The 20,839-nt window shown below is 41.7% G+C and overlaps 1 protein-coding gene across 1 annotated transcript; it reads right to left on the reverse strand.

Moving 5' to 3' along the window:
• Positions 1 to 1,237: 1,237 nt before the first annotated feature.
• Positions 1,238 to 20,352, reverse strand: LOC311251964 (glycogen phosphorylase, muscle form). Its single transcript, XM_084344690.1, has 20 exons — positions 19,989 to 20,352; positions 18,180 to 18,281; positions 16,596 to 16,674; positions 16,381 to 16,484; positions 14,481 to 14,612; positions 14,241 to 14,352; positions 14,058 to 14,140; positions 13,153 to 13,296; positions 12,768 to 12,860; positions 11,546 to 11,692; positions 9,404 to 9,567; positions 9,065 to 9,179; positions 8,520 to 8,621; positions 8,284 to 8,431; positions 8,133 to 8,191; positions 6,587 to 6,728; positions 6,168 to 6,375; positions 4,806 to 4,940; positions 4,414 to 4,480; positions 1,238 to 2,535 (listed from the first exon to the last, which is right to left on the reverse strand). Exons 1-20 carry the CDS (start codon positions 20,229 to 20,231, stop codon positions 2,386 to 2,388), a joined length of 2,529 nt encoding a protein of 842 aa, XP_084200816.1. The 5' UTR covers positions 20,232 to 20,352; the 3' UTR covers positions 1,238 to 2,385.
• Between the last annotated feature and the right edge of the window lie 487 nt (positions 20,353 to 20,839).

A 20,839-nucleotide genomic window follows, 5' to 3' on the forward strand; every position in this document is an offset into this window, starting at 1 on the left:
TAATATGACAGACGGGAGGGGAGGAGGGGGCCGACTATGATGGACAACTGTCAATCATATGGATGTGGGAGGGGCAGGAGGAGCAGGTCTGAGGTCCAGGACAAGAAGGCTCTACAGCGGGTGATTAGAACCACCAGAACATCACTGGTTCCATCTACAGAGCATCAGTGACATCAGTGACGTGAGATGTCTGCACAGAGCCCAAAGGTACTAAAAGACAACAGCCACCCAGCCACAGTCTGTTCACCCTGCTGCCATCTGACAACAGATACACAAGTATCTGCTGCTGTACCACCAGACTACAGAGACTACTACACTCCTCCATGAATAGATTTTTTTTTTTCAACTTTTTGTATTCATTATTCTTCATTATTCTTGTCACTCCTCTCATTCTGTGTTTTGATGGTGGTTGTGGAGAGCACTGTCTGAAATGTACCATACTGTGGCTGTTCACTTGAGATATGGTGACCGTGGAGGACTGTAGCATATCATTCACATCCTTTTCTTCTTCAGTTATTCGGTGAGCCCTCGTGCCCTTTAAGGACGCATCGGCATTCTTTTTGTTTCTACTCTCACGTGTCGAAGAAAGAAAACGGAAAAACAATACAAAAACACTAAAAAGGCCCAAAGAGCTAAGAACAGGGACAATTACCAAAGGAGTCATTTACTGTGTAATTAACAATATTGTTAAATTTGACAAGATTAATCAGCTTCCTCAATTCAATGTCTCTCTGCAGAAGTATACAAGGAGCTGAGGTAGAGACCAAGCTGTCTTCCCCATGTCTTTCTGGCATCAGGGTAAACACAACATATAAGACATGCTCTGATGTGAGGTAATGATCACAAGAATAACTCTGCATATTTAAATGAAAAATAAAAACAATTGCAGGACCTCTATCACCCTCTGCTGGCAGTCTGGACAAAGGTGCTCAGCTGCTTTAACCTCCATTCTCACAGTTGCTGTACACATGTATGTGTTTGGTCACTGCTCTCCGTCAGCTTTATGTGCCAGCTAACAATGATGTTGAGTGACGGCACTGCCACCCCGCCCCACAAGTTACCATAAAAACTAAAGCAGTCTATAGTTTAAAAAGACAGATCAAATCAATTCAGGTCTCCTCTGATTCACTTCTGTTTTATGCCAGGACTGTTGGAGAAACGTTGGTCTTATCCCAAATGTTACTTGGACTGCTTCTCTCTGTGTGCAAAAGTGAAGTGAGACGTCTGAGCCATGTAAGTAGTTTTATCATTTATTGACTAAAAAAGAAAAGCACTGACTGACAGACAAATGTTAGGTTCAGTGTAGTGGTCAGTTCTTTCTTTCTGCAGCCTCTACAGACAGCACCACAGCAGTCACAAGGTCATATGCAGTAGCTGAAGCAGGACAGTATGTTGTTACAGTACATCAATCGAGCTGATCTCCACAGTGTCATGGACTCATCTATGTTATACACACACAGCTACACCACAGAATACACACATCTTCCAGAGATAAATTCAGTCACTTAGGTTTTAGGCAGAGAAGGCTTTGTTATTTTCTAACACAGTACAGCAGAATGAGACAGACACACACATGCTGAGGAGATCACAGGTAAGCTGAAGGGACAATTCATCTGCATCGCAAGGCTCCCCTGAACATTAATGATAAAACACACATATATATATTCAGCAAATGCTGTAAAACACTGACAGGGCAGTTGGAGAGTCTTAATATGACATATGAATATGAATATGCATTGAATATGGAGGCATGGCTTCTTTCTAACACCATCCAATCACAGTGCTGCTTTGAGGCTGTGGTGCTATGAGGCTATCAATGTTTCTTTTCTCTTCCATGGAAGACGGGTTGGTTTGGAACCATAACAGTGCTGAGGTTTAGTGGCATGTTTGCTGGGTTTCGGTAGCCATACTGGCTCAGAAGTAGAAGGGAATGTAGTTAGAATTGTTGTTCGAATCACTGCTGTGTGAAAACTGCAGAATGGAAGTCCAAGTTTGGTTAAAGATGTCCCTGATTTTGCTATAGCGCTTAAAGTTTAGATTCAGCTACTGCTTGATGTTTTGACATCGGGAACTCTAACAAAATGAGGAGGTATATCTGTAATGTTTTCACTCCAGCTGAAGAATCCCATGATTTCAAAGTGGAATCTAAGCTGTTTCTTAGCTGCTGAAACGTTGATGTGGAGATACAACAGTGACGATATGCATTGCTGGTACACAGAGGGAAATAAGCCCACTTCAGGATGAACTGGAGGTAAAAGGGGTTGTGTAAGGGTCAATAATGTAGAGAAAGAAAATGCCACAGTACAGTGAAAATGCTACAAGGTTTCTCTTCAGTGGTTGGACCACATGGTGAGCTACAGGGAGGTGGAGGAGGCCGATGTGGTTTTAGCGAGGATCATCAGGGGCAGCGATCTTCTCCAAGCTGGGCTCCATGCCCCAGATCTCCCTGGCATACTGGGAAATGGTGCGATCACTGGAGAATTTACCACAGCCAGCGATGTTATGGATCACCTTCTTGGTCCACTCTTTAGGGTTCTGTAAATACACAGGGAGCGGGGGAGGAAGAGGGGTCGAATCAGAGGAAACGTCAGTGATTCCTGAGAGGAAATATATAGTAGCGTAATACAGTACAGCCCAGTATAGAGCAGTACCCTTAAGTATATATAATACAGCACTTAGTCCAGAATCTATAATGTTACTACTAATCTATATAACATAATTAATCTAATCTATATAACATATAGATTAGTATTCGATGGTAAAATATACTATTAGAACAGTATAGTTAAGCATGACATAGTTTAATGCAGCCTACTTATGTCCAGCACGATACAGTACAGCAGAGTTAATATAATGTCATGCTGCACAACATGATTTAGCCATGTAGGACGTGTTCCTTTATCAGTATCTCAGTGTTCTGGACCAACATTCTGATCAACCAATCACAGCCCATGTAAGAATTGGCCACCTGTTGAATTCATACTCAAAACAAGTATATCACACAGGTAACTGCCGATAGCTAGTTAGCTCAGTTAGCTGTGTTGGAAGTGCTGGTGTTTACAAGGGTAGCGCTAGACCTTTGGATTGGGATGGGCCAGGGCTAGCTGATTAGCATGTCAGTATGTCTCTGCAACATGCATACACATCATAACATCAGAACTGTTATTTCTTCACACTGTAGATCATTTTAGTTTCATTTTTAATAAATAATAAAAACAGGCCGACAGTATGAGGTGCTATGTGTGTATAGCACCTCATACTACAGTAGAATATTAACCATATTAACCATATTAAAGCACAGCACAGTACACAGTTCACAACCAGGGACGATAAGAAAAATGATTTGAAGTTTACAGGTTACTGAGTCAGGCTGTGTGTGACTGCTATATCTTACAAGTCAAATCTTAATTTACACAAACAAAACATGTTCTGTCAGATGTCTTGTCCATTTGAAAAATTCAACTCGTATAATAAATTAATTCATAGATCTAAATATGTGAATTAAATCTGTCTGAAAGCTACTACCAGGAACTTTGATTTATTGTTGACTCTGCCTGCCCCTGAGGACAGAAGATGACGATGGTGGACCAAAGTAAACTCTGTTTTAGTGCCGTACCACCAGACTACAGAGCAGCTTGTTTCCTCAGACTGTGAGACGCCTGAACTCATCCTCAGCACTGCACCATAAAAAATTGTTTTCATTTTATGAATTATCCAACAACGATAAGCTGGAATCTGACCTGCTAAAAGGCATTAAGAATAACTATAATAATTAGACATGAAATAATACAAAAAAAGACTGATGGTATTGTTTGCTTATGCAGGTCATATAGAGGCATCAATATTAATTGTTTCATAACCAGTTTAACATTCCTCGTCGTACGTTTAACCACCCCAATCTCATTATTTCCAGTGGAGTCAGAGGCTCAGATAGGCCACAGACTCTGAGTCTTTATCTGGTCTCACTTTTTTCCCCCTCCATTCTGATTACATTTACATACTGCCTTATTTATGTGGTCTAATGAACTCAGTAATGAAGATGTTGGGGCATCAACATCGATTTTTCAATCACAGGGAGGAAAAAATTTAGCTGAAGTGAAGTCATGCATTTTTTTTATTCTTCATTCCACATTCCTATAGCATGATAACAATTTTCAGATTGTAAAATCCATCTCAAACATGGACAGAAACATTGTGGTCCTAAATCAAACTATAATATATATTATAGAAAAAAATATTCTGCATTATGACTTTGCAGTGAGTGCATAGTAGACTGTGGTATAATACAGCATAGTACACACAGTATACTATGGTATAATATATGCTATATAAATACAGTACATTACGTATAGTACTGTATAGGACAGTATGTGATTTGAGCTCTTCTTGGTTCCCTCTTGTTGACATACTCACCTTGTAGAGTGCGCTGACTTTCTCCTGACATTTAATGTAGGCTTCATAGTCTGCAAACACCTTGAACCTGCAGCACAGACAGACAGTACAAATGGATCAGATGAAGCAAATTACATTTATTTGAGACATAAATCCAAGTGAACAAGACCATTTCAAAACAGTTTTCAATGGTCTCTGCATTCACTGAGTGCCAGCAGCTTAAATTTAGGTGACGATGATAATGACTTGCTCTACATCACAAAACTGAGGAAGCCAAATTCTCATTTGGAGTTGGTTCACAGCCATCTGACAGTGACACTGTGATGACACTGCATGTCTGTGGACATTAAGGTGGGCTATGAGTCAGCAGTAAAAGTGCTGACTCCTCAGCGTCAGCATTAGTGCACTCTAACCTGTCGTGGTTCATCAGCATGTTGACGAGGTCTTTGAAGAGGTCAGGCTGGCTGGGGCTGAAGAAGCCTCCAGATATCTGATCCATAGCCTGCTTCAGCTCAGGGATACGATTGTAGTAGGACGCAGCGTCATAGCTGAGGACAAAGACATTCAACAAACATTAGAATCAGTATTAGGTAACAACATGAGTGAATCTGACCCTAAAATCTGGCCTAGTGCAGTTTTAATCCTCCTAAAAAAGAAATCAGTAGACATTTTGAGGAGTCATTTTGTTAGCCATCTTGATCAGTATCTTCTCTCTGTTCAATAAAGAGTTAAGTTCAGCGTTGTTCTGTTCTGAGTTGAGAACCAATCTGACAGAACCCACTGGGTACTGCCTGAACCTGACCCCAGACTCAAATCTATATATATATTTTTAACTCATTACTGACAGTTAGCTTACAGGCTACATTCTGTCTCTTTCAGTCTCACATCTTAGCAGAATATTGGTACAGCCAAAAAGAAAAAGAGAAACTATTGAATAAACTATATTTGGAGATAATTAAACTAACTGCCCAAAGCTTCATGTAAAAAAGGCTTGAGCCAGACCCCATACCTCTGTCCACCAGTTTGCTCTCCAGCCTTTTTCCTCTTCCTCAGTTATTGAAGCTCTTAAAGCAGCCAATGCCAAGAAGGTCACTTAGATCCATTCTTTCTAACGATCTACTACTTTAATTGCAGACTGCTTAACTCATATTTTCAACTGATGTATTTATACTGGTATATCCCAAATATCTGGACGGCAGCTCATGTCACACCTCCTCACAAGTGTATCGTCCAAACTGTTACTATCGGCCAATTTCAAAATTCTCCTGCCTCTTAAAGATCGTTGAATTTTTTGTCAAACACAAATTAAAATATTATTTAACCCAATGCTCCATTCTGACTTCATATCACTCTGGATTTACAGCAGAACATAGCACAATATCTGCTGCAGCCCTTGCCTTAAATAATATACTGGCATGAACTCAAACACTCTGAGATGGTTTAGTAACTATCTGACAGACATACAACAGTGCATTAAAGTGGGTGATGCATCTGAGCTTCTCCCAGTGACTAAGGGCATTCCTAAGGGTTCAGTATTAGGTCCAGTATTATTTATAGTATTAATAACATCAGCATGTCCACCACCACATGCAGATGATTCAGTTTTATACAGTTCAGCAACCTCAGCGATTGATAATCTGCAACTCTCATTTTACAGCCTACAGTATGCACCTCTTTATCTTAAACTTCTTCAGATCTGCACTCTAAGTGGTACACTGATTAAAAGGTCCCAGGTTTTAATTCTATTCAGACCATTCAGACCATTAGAGGCTCACCCCTTCTTGTCCATAGCCTCCACATCGTTCACCCTCATGCCGAAGATGAAGAGGTTCTCCTCTCCAGCTTCCTCTGCCATTTCCACATTGGCTCCGTCCATGGTGCCGATGGTGAGCGCTCCGTTCAGCATGAACTTCATGTTGCCGGTGCCAGAGGCCTCAGTGCCGGCTGTGGAGATCTGCTCCGACAGGTCAGACGCAGGGATGACTGCAGACAGGCGACAGGTGGAACGATACAGACTTACAGTTTATATCTCTATCCAAGTTCTATCACATACACCAGTTAAGCTCTCAATGTTTTATTTTACTGTATAAAGCCAAAGTTTCTAAATGCTAAAACACGTGTGCTATAGACATATTTCTGTCTGTACTGAAATAATACTTTACGATATAGATGATAACAGAATAGTATCCATTACTTTTCTCAGCCAGAGTGACCCGATAGTTCTCCAGGAAGATGACTTTGAGGCGATCTCCCACCACAGGGTCGTTATTGACAATGTCTCCAATAGATGTGATCAGCTTGATGATCATCTTGGCGGTGTGGTAACCTGGAGCCGCCTGCAAACACAGAAGACCACCATGTTGAGGAACACTCAAGTTTTCTGCCCAAGTAGACCCTGTGTTTATCTATTGTGTTCAGGATGTGGCAGGAGAAATGAACAATTATCTGTGGGGGGATTACTTTGTGTTGTTGTTTTGCTGAAGACTTAGCATTTTAAATTGGATAATCTCATCAGTACAAAACAGGATTGGTGGCAGGTCGGAGGTTAAACTTTTCCTCTGAGGAAGAGTTCAAACTTCAAGCTGCACATCAGCACTGCCGATCACAAACCTCAGTCCAAACAAGACTAAACAGTGAAAAAATAAAAAAATAAATAATGATCATTATTTATTATTATTATTTATTTATAATAATTATTTATTATTTATTGATTGGTACATTAGTAATATGGGAAGAGGCACAACAACTCGCTGTGCCTGTTCAAATTGTACGATCATACACAGATTACAAAATCAAAACTGTCTTTGGTCTTTATCTTAAAATATGTTACTAAAACAGGGACACCTAATAGCCTTTTCATCATTTTTTCAGCATGTCATAGAAATATCCCTCTGTGGCTCTAAGATAAAGTCTCTTGAACCTCTGACTTGATGAGTTGGTATAGCAAGCAGGATTATGAGACTGGGTGCAGTTACTCTTTAAAGCAGCAATAATGACTTTTTTGGGCCACTTGGGTTCCGTGTAATAAACTGTAAACACAACAGGACTGCCAACTACCGGACTTCCCACCATGTAATGTACAGCAGGTTTATCTGAAAACAGCTGCCTGCTCCTGAATGAGGGCGGTGACACTGAACCACAACAATAAAGCTGCCAGACATTAAACCAAAACAATGAGCTGAAAGGCTGTGAAAAGCTGAAGGGTGTTGCAGAGTTGGTGATAACTCTCTGTGGATTCATCACTATGAGCTGCACGTTTCCCACTACACACAGTCGTTTGATCTCTTAATTATATTATTGATTAGTGCAGCTTTAAGTTATAGACTTGCTATTGTGGTCATAAGTTTTATCACATAAGCCCTTAAGTGGATTATTTCATTATTTCTACAAAATGAATATGAGATATCATTGATGTTATTATCAATGACTGTTTTTGTTTTTCTCCCAAGGTTCGTCCTTGCTGACTCCATTTGGGAACTTGATGTCTAGATCAGGAACGTTTAAAGTAAACTTGGTTTAAAGTTTAAAGTATGGGTTGTATGTTTTGTGTGAAATTCTTCTAGAGATGACTTGATGCCTATGCTAAACTTAGACATCGAGTCATCTCTGTAAACGACTGAACTGATACCCAGAGTCAGATAAAAAGATGGCTACATAATGTCATTTTTTTTTAACAATGTCGTTTCTTGCTTCCACCCAACATATGCAGTGACAAACAAAAAACCTTCAACGCCACTTACTTTCCCTCCAATCATGATGGTCCTGGGGGTCCATGACTTGTTGGGTTCCTTCTTGATTCCTGATTAAACACAGAACAAAAAAGGTTTGACTTGACTCCATATTTTGTAAAAAAAAAAAAAAAAAGCTGCCAGCAGAAGAACAAACACCCACGGTTGTACTGTGTGATGATGTGCAGGCAGTTGAGCAGCTGTCTTTTGTACTCGTGGATCCTCTTCACCTGGACATCAAACATGGAGTCTGGGTTGATCTTCACCTTGTACTGCTCTTCAAGATGGGCAGCAAACTTCATTTTGTTCTCCTAACAGTTGAGATCATTCAGAGGAATGAGATCAGAAACAGTCAGAAAACCCCAGGACAATAACCATCTTTCTTTAATAAACGCTCACTTGTTTGACTTTGGCCACGTCGCGAATGAAGGTGTCATCGTCCACAAAGTTCAGGAGCTGCTTCAGCTGGTCCAGGTCCCGGATGTAGTCCTCACCAATCCTCTAAAAAACATGAGAACCACATGAGAACCATATTATTTGGCAAACATGTATCACAGACTGAGAAATGGACCTGCAGTGTAAATCATGTCAACATGTCGAAGCTGATGAGTTTGTTTAAGGAAACAGAACATTTCTGCAGTGGTGTCACAGAGAGGGAGGACGTGAAATCCTTCTTTCGTAAAGGTTTTTCAGGAGTCTCCTGGGTAATTCAATAATATATATCAAAGGGTGACGCCGTTTAGTAGTATAAAGCCTTTTGTGGCTCCAGAGGAAGCTGCATGGAATCTGATGTCACCTAGTGGCTACGATGCATTGTGGGTAATGCACCAGGTTTTCAGCTCAATCATGTTTCATGTAAAATCCAAGCTTTGGACATGCTTCATCTGTCAGACAGCTCACTTCTCAACTGTATACTCAGTGTGTATGAACAAGAAGAGACGCACCTCTGCGATGACCTCAGCCAGGCCAGGGTTGCACATGACCAGCCAGCGCCTGGGTGTGATGCCGTTGGTCTTGTTCTGAAACTTCTCAGGGTCGACCTCGTAGAAATCCTTGAACCTGAGGAAGAATGGAGCACATGACCTTACAACACCAAATTTGAGTAATGCTTCAACCATTAGACTCATGAACACTGAAATGGATTTTTGTTATTGGAAAGCTGACGGCTTGATGCAGGGGTGCACCACTAGTGTCGAGTACAATAATGGCCAGAGGCTTCTTTACTGTAATGTTATAGCACACACAAGCAAGACAAGAGATGAGGGTGAACTGGTTTTTCCTACACAGTGTCTTTGATGATTTCAGAGTGGATGCGGGCCACTCCGTTTACAGCATGAGATCCCACAATGCACAGGTGAGCCATGTTGATTTTCTTGACGTCCCCTTCCTCGATCAGGGACATTCGGCGCATGCGGTCAACATCTCCAGGGTACAGCTTGGTGATGCGCTGGGGGGATGAAGGGCAGAGATATCTCAGTACATGTACAGAGCAGAGCTGTAGGCGGGACTTGAGACTTGGACTTTAGTTGACTTTGTGCCCATAAATATGAAAACTGTCATAATCATAAATTAATAACACATTCATTCATTAATAACAAATGAAAGTCACAGCTGTCTTATTATTTACAGCGCATAGCAGCATGGCTTCTTATCTCATTCTCAATGTTAGGAAAACTGAGTCAATTTGCTTTTCTTCCAGGTCCTCAATAGATGCTAATGAGTTATATCTAAAGATTAATGGTGAGCAGGGTTGCAAAAGTAAATTTGCAAACATTTAGACTGAGTCTGGCTGTGCGTGACATGAGACTGTCTACAATTTCATGCAGCAAACACTTTCATGCACTCTATGATCTTCATGCATTTTAGTTATTGTGTAACCTCTTGGTCACGAGCAACTCCCACAACAACTCAGTCTCTGATGATGAAATACAATGGAGCCATTCATATTTTGGACAGGAAGCCAATAAAATCACATCATAGATAGATAGATCATCATTGCTGTATTCTTCAGTCTGTATTATCTTGAACGTATTATTTGCTGAGTTCTTGTCTGTACTGTACTTTATGTATTTGTTGTGATGTATGTATTTTAAAGGCCCATCTAGGGATGGGCATTGCAAGTTAGCTTTGGCTATAAACACTGTCATTTGTGGCAGGTTGTGCTACATACTTGTCCTCGTGCAAATGTTCATTACATAAATAAATAAATGTTACTTTCTATCCTTCAAGAAATCTGTCATTTTCTGACACTGAACATTAAAGCTCCGACAGACAGCACTCTACTCTACATTACTCTACTTAAAGCATAACTACCGTTGACAATAGGCGAGCCCGGACTCAGAGGGGAATACCACTAGCATATCGTAACAAAATATTGGTGAAATGAACTAGTTTCGGGGCAGATAATGCTCATAGAGGCTGTGCTTCGGTGCCCCGTCACTCGCATTACATGGATATACCGGCGCTCCACTGGATCTAATTTCGTCCGAACGACGCCAAATGACACCAAAGTTATCTGGGTGAGTAAATGATCATATATTTTGCTAGAAATAAGGTCCAGGTTGTAAAAAAACGGTAGTTATCCTTTAAAGATCCCATATCGTGGAAAGTTATAAATTATACAGCAGGCCTAAGTGCCTAAGTGCAGAGAAATACACACAGCCTGTATTCAGAAACCGTGCCTTTAAATGAGCCATAGGATTTTTGTAAGGTTGTGATGTCACAACCATACAGTCACCGCCCTCAGCCACGCCCCCCAGCAGAGACGTGGTTGCAAAACCACTGACAGAAGCTTGACTTCCAGTTGTGCTCATTTTCTCACCTATTAATCAATTTTAAGCCTGATGCCTCATGCACTATGGTGTCTAATTATTAAAGCTTTAATGACATATATTATTATATTAAAGCTTTTGCTGAATGTTGGTCATGACCTGGACAAAGTATTGGCTATGTGTTCAGACTATTTTATTGTGTTTAGTGTTCAGGTGAAGTTCAGGTTATCTTTAAGCAGGTCCTGACTGTGTCCATGTGTGTCATGTGCTAAAGGTAGATATGCTATAATGTCCATTGGACAGAGGCACAAAGAACAAAAGGGGGAAGCCAAAGCATTCGACTGCCAATACTGCAATAATGCATGGAATATACTGTATCTTCAGGTCTCAGGTCACTTTTGGGTCTCAACAGTATGTGCTGTGGTCAGTCAGGTCAGGTTTTAAAGATGAGTACAGGCTTGAGTAAGGTCTGAGAGTAGTGCAGAACTCTCATACAGGATGCACGGAGATGAAAATGTTAGATCTTAATGTGGGTAAGATGGCAAACAAGATTATTTCTAAAAACCTCAGAGCACTCAGTTAGTTTGTATAGCACAGGAACATAGGATATCATCTTCAAGCCTAAAATGCACTTAAATCTAGCTGCCCTTGTACCTCCAGGTGCCTCTTGTTGATCTCGTAGATGATGTCCAGGTGACGAGGCAGCAGGTTTTTGAAGAGGTCGACAGGCCAGCGCTCCAGGGCTTCAGGCAGGACGGTGTGATTGGTGTAGGCACAGGTACGGACCACGATGTCCCAGGCCTAGACACAGAGAGGACAGGACCAGAGACAGAGCATTTTCACACATCCTCACATGTACCTCAGCCTAACGGCAAAACAGAGAATGTGATTATAAATATGTATATTCTGACAAATACCGAAAAAACAAAAGTAATTTGTGTAGAAATTGTGTAATGTGTAAAAAGAGTGTAATGGAGTTCTCTTGTCTCTTAGGACCCGTCTATTTGATTTGTCAACAGTTTTTGGAGAAGATTTTCCTATATTAGCAAGTTCATTGCTAACATCCTGTTACTGTGTAAAACAGCACTGACTCTTGTCATTCTGCTGCGCTCACATGCTGCCGTGTTCTTGTGACTTCTGTGGTGAAGGATGCAAAGTGACACACTAGCTACACAAGTGACCACAAGGCAGTTCAGATAAACTGCAGTAGTTACAGTTTGTGCTTGTTGAGTCTGAGACAGGAGTGTGGAGTCATTGGCTCACACTGTAGGACAGTTTATCCTCCACAGAAAGCTGTTGTGTACAGAAAGAAAACAGCAGTTCAAACCCTGCTCAGCCTGACTGCTGGACTGTGTGTTACAGAAAGTTATAAACATTGTTTAACGCTGTTGATCTAACAAGCTCTTTGTTGAAGGCGTACTGAGGCCTGTGTGTTACTGCCAGGGATGTACTGGGACAGAAATTCAGCCCGGGAGTCTGAGATGGAGAGGCCCTAATATTAGGTTGTGATGCCATATTTTTGGTTATTCCCACAGAAAATAGTATTTCATGAAATTTGCCATATGTAAACTTCAGCACAACTTCAGACACCTGCAACACTTTCGTTTCACTTTGCTTGTATCCCCCCTCATTATTGAAAGTGTTTTCAGAGGCAGCGTTCTGCTCTGTGCTGCTGTCTGCGCTGGGCCAGACTGGCTCGGGCGGCGGCCACCCGAGGACCATCCATACAGCAACTACTGACATCAAATATTGAAAAATGGAAACCCTATATGACCACTGGCCGGTTCGGCCTGGAATGGGTCAGCCATTTGGGAGTCTTCCAGAACCTTGATGGCCAGCCTGCCCCTGGTTACTGCACTGCTGGAATGCCACATACCTTCTCCCAGGTGAGTTCCTCAATGTCCACCAGGATCCTCATCAGCTCAGGGATGGCCAGAGCAGGGTGGGTATCATTCAGCTGGATGGCCACCTGCACACCACAGACAGACAAAGGTAAAGACAACAATTAAGTCTGCTTAAAAGAAAATAAAATTAATACAATGTGTGGTTGATAATGAACTCAGAAACTCCAGATGTCAGACCTTACTATTCACACATAACTAAATACTGCAGACATAAAACCTGCTGTCATTGCAAAGGTTAATCCAATCATCATCAACGTCTATGGGCTATAATCAGATGTTTGTGTAGGGTTGAGATCATTTGTAACATATCATACCACACCATAATCTGATGATATGATGGTCTGATGGATCTCTCACCTTGTCTGGCAGTGTAGAAAGGTCTAGTCGCACAAACTCTGTGGAGCCAAACTTGGAGGCTTTGAATCGACGGATGATGTCTTGAAGAGTTGCTGCTACAACAAAGTACTCCTGCTTCAGACGCAGCTCCTTCCCTTCAAAGAACTGAGGAACAAAGACAGCATGGACAGCTGTTATATCTAGCATCTCCATTTTACAAAACCTGTGCTACTACAGCTAAGACTCAGGCTAATGTGTTAGCAAACAGTCGCCTATTTAAGCAGACGCAGAACAACATTAACATTCATTAAGTTGTTGTGTTGTGTTCGTGTCCACCTGATGAATTTCAGTCCAACTTTTGGTCTCCATCAACTCCAGAGACGATTATCCGACTCTTTAGCTACCCAGTGCTGCTTTGTTTAAGGTTTCAGTCACTGACTCAGTGTTGTCCCTGAAAACAGCTGCCTGCTGTTGTTTATAGCTGAATATATCGATAAGAGCATAATTGATTGCTTTAAAACCAAAACAAAGAGTCTAAAGAGGCCTAACAGCTCAGTAAAGCTGAGAGGAACTGCAGAGTTGGTGATAATTCTCTGTGGGTTTGTCACCTTGGAGCAGCCCGTTTCACATTATTTAGTCATTTGATACATAGTTTATAAGAAAATGATTGATTAGTGGGACTTTAAAACAATTGCCACATCTCCAATCTCTTTTTAAAGAATGAGGTCTGATGAGAACACATGGTAATACCAAAGATTTATAATAGAACTGGATACAGGACCCAAAGATGGCGCCTATTCGATTCAAGAGAGAATTGTTCTGCTAGTGCATACTCCAGAACAATTTCTAGCTAGACCTAATATTCTAATAAATGAAGACAAACGTTGGCGGTCGGTATGTGTTTAAACAACAATAATTCCACTCACATTGTCGTTGGGGTAGAGGACCCTGGAGATGTTCTCAGCCAGGTTTCTGTCCAGCACAGCCTGAATGTAGCCACCAACATTAACTGTGGGACAGCAGCAGTCACTCATGTTCAGATTCCTCATGGAATCAGAATGTGTTCAGCAGTATGACCATCATTTAACAGTACAGAAGACAGCACTCACAGTCTTTGAGGTTAAAGTCACAGGGGGCCTTAGCAGACCACAGTCTCATGGTGTTGACGATGTTGTTTCTGTAGCCGGGGACCGGGGTGTCATAGGGCAGAGCCAGAACCACCTGGATCAAAATATAGATTAAATACATCAGTTCTGTGGTGAATATACAATCAGACAGTCTAATATCCCTTATATGAGAGATGAACTAAGGTCAGCTCTGGTGTCAGATTTGTGTCTGTTCCTACTGACCTGTGTGTCGACCCACTTTACACCCTCGGGTGTGTAGTCCACTCTTCCATAGAAGTGGACTGGGCGCATGTACTCAGGGCGAGCCTTCTCCCAGGGGTTACCGTAACGCAGCCAGTCGTCAGCTTCCTCCACCTGTGGAGACATGTCGCCGGGATGATCTCCAACACACCCCAACCCCAGACAACTGTGCTGTTCTCCTGTGCTTTTGGGGCAACTTACAACAATCTACTGCGCTGTTACTGTATATCTGGTCCATTTTTATTTCATTTCACACATTTTATTTTAGCTTAACTTTTTTTATTCTGTGTTTTTGCTGCTTATTGTTTTTTCAATGTCATTCTAATGCTTTATTAGCCATTGTAAGCATTCTGTGCTATGTAAATAAAGCTGCCTCACCTTTCTGTGGTATTTATCTGTTGTGCCATAGATCACACAGCACACAGGCAGTTATCTGAATATCAGCTAACAGAATTTAGACACCAAAACTGTCCCCTGTGCACCACACTCTTAAAATCAATGACCAACAATATCTGGAGCTGTGTTGATACAATCAACAAAGTCATCCAGAATCCAGAAATAAGAAAGTGTATATTGTAGTGATACATTACTAAAACTCCAGCCTCACAGTGTAACTGCGAGCTAACTAATTCACAGTACGGCATTTTGTTTACTTCACCTTGAAAGGTAAATTGTTCATTTTCACAAAGCAGGATGCTCTCCTAGAGCTTTATGAAGACAGTCTTGTGTTTAGTAACTGCTTATTCAAACCACTTCCTGCTTTTCTTGTTTTCGAGTTTTGCATAGGCAAATCACATGGGGTCTCTTCATGAAAGGCAGCTAAGGCAGTTTGAAATATTTCAGTGAGGGCAGAACAATATTGATGCTTCAAGATAAGTATGTTATATGATCAACTATTTGTTGTTTAACATTAAACTTATGAGCATTTTGACTTTTAATAGCCAGGTTTATAGTAGATAACGCTTTATAATAACCATCTTTAATGAACGGTAAATCAATGGTTCATTAATCTTTAGGTCAGGGTTCTTATAACCTGGTCCTCGGGGATTCCTGCTCCAACACACCTGATTCAAATGACCACCTCGTCATCAAGCACTGCTGAAGTCGGCCTGATCACAACCCTTTCATTTGAATCAGGTGTGTTTTGAGCAGGGAACCATCTAGCAGGACAGGAGTCCCCGAGGACCAGGGTTGAAGAACACTGCTTCAGGCAAAGGTCCTATTTGTAAGTAGATTTTTAGGTTTCAGTCCCAACTCATTAAATACTGACGCTTTGGGATTGTAGATCGGGTCAGCCACCATCCCAAAGCACCAGTGTTTAGTGTTAACAAACAATGAAAGGATTTACTGACCATTTATTAACTGTTTATTATAAAGTTGCATCTGATAAACCTTTACAATTACTTCATAAATGGTTTATTAAGCATTTCATTGTTAACACTGAATTAAGCATTAACTAAAGTTTAATCTATTATCAATTAACCATTTAATAATGATGGTTATTATAAAGTTTAATCTAGTTATCTAATATGAATAGTAAACCTTGGTTGGCAATTCAGAATCCTGGAACCAGTCTAATTCTGTAACAAGTGATGGACAGTGTGCAGGGTTTCTGGCTCTTTCACAGTCAACTGTCTGACCTCAACTTTTGGTATGAAGTTCTGGAAACAACCATCACTAGTCTGTTTAATTAATCCGACCATTTGTTCCACTAAATATTTAGTTAAAGAGTGGAGGAAGTTTACTTGCTCTGGGCTACATGACTCATGTTTGATTTACTGACTGACACAGCCAGCTCAGATTTCAGGGCAGTACAGACCACGTCTTCCTCCTGATGAAAAGTCCTGCTCAAATAAGTGAAAATCTCATCAGGTGAACATACCTGCCAGCCGCTGACAATTTTCTGGTTGAAGATGCCGAACTCGTAACGGATGCCGTATCCATAAGCAGCCAGACCCAGAGAGGCCATGGAATCCAGGAAACAAGCTGAGGAAACAACAGGGGTGGGGGGTGGGGGGTGGGGGGTGGTTGCTGCGTGAGACAAGGTTGTCCACAGCACTAAACATCAGTGTCAGTCAGGAGGAAGCCGGGGCTCACCAGCCAGACGACCCAGTCCTCCGTTGCCTAGACCAGCATCTTCCTCGATGTCCTGCAGCTCCTCCATGTCCAGCCCCAGCTGAGGAACACATAGACATAATGTTTCTGTGCAGCAGGTCGACAGTGAGGTCTGCTGGGCAAAAGCCTGAGAGTTTTTGATCAAGCACCCAGGAGCCATTGCTGGTGCTCATTGTCATTAAGGGGACAATTTTATCAATAATTGGCAGTTCATTGTCTACTCATCCTGTGAAAACAGCATTATAAAGACTCCTGTGGCTCTGCAGGAGCTTTGTTAAAAAACCCTCATGATGTCATCAGGGTTATCTCAGCTTGGGCTTATAACAGAGAACAGACATTATGAACTGAGTCATGGAGTTTAAAGGGCAGGCATCAGAGTTAGACAGCAGTGTTGTATAAAGTACCCAAAAGTAAAGGCACCTAAAAGTAAAGATATCATATCATGGTAAATATTACTTTGGTAAAAGTGAGAGTCACCCATACAAATAGTACTTAAGTAAAAACATAAAAAGTATCTAATTTTAGATGTACTTAGGGATCAAAAGTACAAGTAAAAGTAAACAATACATTAGACTAATGTATTGTTTACTTTTACCTGTACTAATGTCGACTAAGTGATCCGATATTCAACATTTTTCCAATTATCAGAATCAGTGTTTTGTTTTGTTTTTCTGATTGCCTATAAACTAAATCAAATTATATCATCAAGTTTAAAATGCTTTTTAGAACAAAAAATGGCTCTTGTGCAGCATGTAATCTGCAAACTGTCGAGTAACTTAAGTTATCAACTGGACAAAAAAGTACAATATTTGACTCCAAACTGTGGATGACAAGGGAGACAACTGACTAATTGAGACTACCTCAAGATTGTACTTAAGTACAGTACTTGAGTTTTGATACTCAGATACATTCCATCACTGGTGGAAAGTAACTAAGTCCATTACTCAAGTACAGTACTTACAGTAAGTACATTTAGAGTGAATCCATTCTATGCTCCTTTATACTTCCTCTCACCTACATTTTTGAGGCAAGTATTGTACTTTTACTCCACATTTGTTGAATGGATGCACTGTAGTTACTTCAAGTAACATAAAACTTTGATTACATTATCCTACACTTCCTGTTCATGGTGCTTTAAAAATCACAGCGGTAAAGTCAAATGAAAGGAATTATAGTAGATGTAGTCTCATCAGTCCACCATCTATTTCATAGAACATGTTCACTGATGTTCTAAAGACACGTACAGCAGCTACATGGCTGAACTGGAGCAAATGACTGCGGCCAGGTTCCAACATCAGCTGGAAAACTGAGACCATAACAGTGGAGGTGTGATGTTTGGGTGTCCATGTTCCTTATTTGGGTGTCCAATTACTTTAGGCTATGTAGCCTCCTATCATTTTATACCCTCTCTCTCTCTCTCTCTCTCTCTCTCTCAGTGTGGAGCTGAGTGTGTGCTCTCATACAGACTGACACTCATAATCAACAGCTTCTGAGAAGGGACCAGATTGAGCAAAGTCCATCATCCCCGCTTCCCTGCCTTTTTTCCCCCATGATCCTTTGCCTCACCTGGTATGTGGCTTCATCACAGGCATTCTCCAAGGCCAGGTTAACCATGGTGTTCTGCAGAGTCCGGCCCATGTAGAACTCCAGGGAGAGGTAGTAGACACGCTACAGGAAAACAGTGAAAAACCCAAAGCTTAAACATTCATTGAGTATCTTATACCTTTACACCTCCATCCAACATCTGCAAACACTGACAAATATCTGCTTCATTTACAGTGCACTGAACCCCCCCTACAAATTCTCAGGAGGACAAAGTGGTAAAACACATGTGCTCCATTGGGTGTCCCTAATGCAACTTTATCTGTGGTAGAGAACAACAGCTGCTGTCAGGGCAACAACAGCAGGGCTATTACTGGCAACCCCTCCAACAGTATCTCTTACATGCCACACAGACAACAGTAACATGTTATAATGCCTCCTCACAGCTCTGTGAGAGTGTGACAGTTAACGCAGACTTCCTAATCGACATACGTACCACATTAAAGGGAGATAATGCTACAGACTTTATGAGGACATGTGAAACTAAGGGTTTTGTGCGTCCTAATTGACATATGTGCAGCCTCTCTGACCTTGTCCAATGTGACAGCTCTAATCCTGCTGCTGATTGATGGCGGGGGGGGGGGGTCATATAAAAAAAGCAGACATGGAAAAAGTCAGAGACAAAGGCATCCAGTGTCTATATAAATAGGAGAAGGAGGTTTGTGCTGACTTTCCAAAAGTTACACAGACTTCATGTGAATGACAGTTCCATGTGATTAACAGTAGCTATGTCAGTTTGTTGTGTAATGTGATTAGTAAGCACACAGTACGGTTGTAATACAGGAAACTGAGTGTCAAAAAGCGTATTATTCACTGACACAGAAAAATACTTATCCAAGGTCTAGATCAGGATTTGGATATACACACACAGTACTTGAAGGGCACATTTATTGTTGCCTTTTTTTTTTGCCCTGGTGCAGCATGTGATCTGCTCAGCAACAAGTAACTAAAAGGTATCAAATAAATGTGAAGAAGTAAAAAGTACAACATTTGCCTCCAACAGGTTGTGGTGTGGAAGTATAAAGAAGCAGAAATGAAAATACTCAAATAAGAGTACCTCAAAATTGTACTTAAGTACAGTCATTGAGTAAATGTACTTTGTACATTGTACACATTCCATTACTGATCCCATCACAGGTGATGGCCCTTTAAACTTTGTGTGCACTTACAGTAACACAGAGAAGCTGAGTGCTGGCTGCTTTGTAGTTTAATTAATGGAAAAAGTAAGTGATGTAGCTTCATCTGCCCTTTTAACAGAGTGGGGCCATTTTGTGATGCGCACTGTGTGGTGATGGGGATGGACGGAGGGCGTTACGTAACACACATTTCAACAACCAGTTGAGTGCGTTAATTCCTAACAGTGCAGGACGGAGGCAGCAGGTTATACATGTGTGAAGCACCGAGGCCCAGCGTCGTCCTCAGTGGCGCACTGTACGTCAGATCAAGGTTAGCCAGGCAGATGCAGATGCACGAGCACACATTATGTAACAGAGTGACAGGTAGAGAAGACACGACTCCACACTCTGCGCACACACTCAAACTCTGCTACAATGCATCATTTGCATCAACAGAAAAACATGTCTATAAAAGGATATGAGAAGAAAAGCAGCCCGCGCACACACGCGCGCGCGCGCGCACACACACGCACACACACACACACACACACACACGGGGCCATCAGTGATACCGCAGCAGAGAACAGCGCGTCCCCTCCCACCGACCCCCGGTCAGCTGTGTGTACGTGCAGGACTGCGGCATCAGCCCGCTGCTTACTTTGGGGTCTTTCTCATAGTAATGCTGCTGCGTCCGGATCCAGCGGCCCACCAGGTGGTCCCGGACCGTGTTGGCCAGGGCAAAGTAGTAGTCCCGTTTGGTCGCCACATTTCGGTCCTTCACCAGGGTGAAGTGGAGGTGCCGGTTGAAATTAGTTTTCAGGTCAGAAACGTTTTCCACCCCGGCCAGCCCCCTGACGGAGATCTGCTTCCTCTTGTCCTGGTCAGTCAGAGGCTTGGCCATGATTACAGACCGCTTCTGTTCACTTTCTACTGAACGGTAAGTTGTGTTTCTGCCGGTCCGCCCCTCTTCACACTCTCCTCTGAGTGCAGACAGCCGGTGAGATGCGGCGGTCCAGCCTGCTTTATGTGTCACGTACTCACTGTCAAGACAGACCGACCAAGACAAGCATTTCCGGTTTACACTTTCAAAGTAAAACTCACATTTGTTCAACTAATGAGGCCCATGACTATTTTGAAACTGCGTCACACGCCTATTTGTGACGATTTTTCGATACTGGACGTAAGGCAGAGAAGTACAGTGTATTTTAACCAACACTGTAGAATTTTAGGCTAAAAATGATTGTCTTCTTTAAATAATGTGTCCCAATACAGACTTGTCATATGTGCGGCCAGCAACGCAAACGTTGTTTTTACTATAGGCCTACTTTAAAAATGACTTCCCTTCCGGTCTAAACCGGGCTAACTTGGTGTCGCTCTGCATCCTCGAGTACTAAAACCCTTCACAGTTAGTAATAAACCTGAATTCGTAACTTCGCGTTTAGAAAACGTTAGGAGTAAAATGAGGCAGAATAATGCTAGGTGAGCATGTCATTTGTGTTTTAATGAAAT

The sequence above is a fragment of the Pagrus pagrus genome (assembly GCF_965226575.1).
Source record: "Pagrus pagrus genome assembly, chromosome: 22".
Taxonomy (NCBI): Eukaryota; Metazoa; Chordata; class Actinopteri; order Spariformes; family Sparidae; genus Pagrus; species Pagrus pagrus.

Coding starts and splice junctions, on each gene's coding strand:
- LOC311251964 (XM_084344690.1), bottom strand. CDS start 20,231: ATGGCCAAGCCTCTGACTGACCAGGACAAGAGGAAGCAGATCTCCGTC. Junction 16,485..16,595: donor AGGACTGGGTCGTCTGGCTG/GTGAGCCCCGGC, acceptor TTGTTTCCTCAG/CTTGTTTCCTGGATTCCATG. Junction 13,297..14,057: donor TCCTCTACCCCAACGACAAT/GTGAGTGGAATT, acceptor TTTGTTCCTCAG/TTCTTTGAAGGGAAGGAGCT.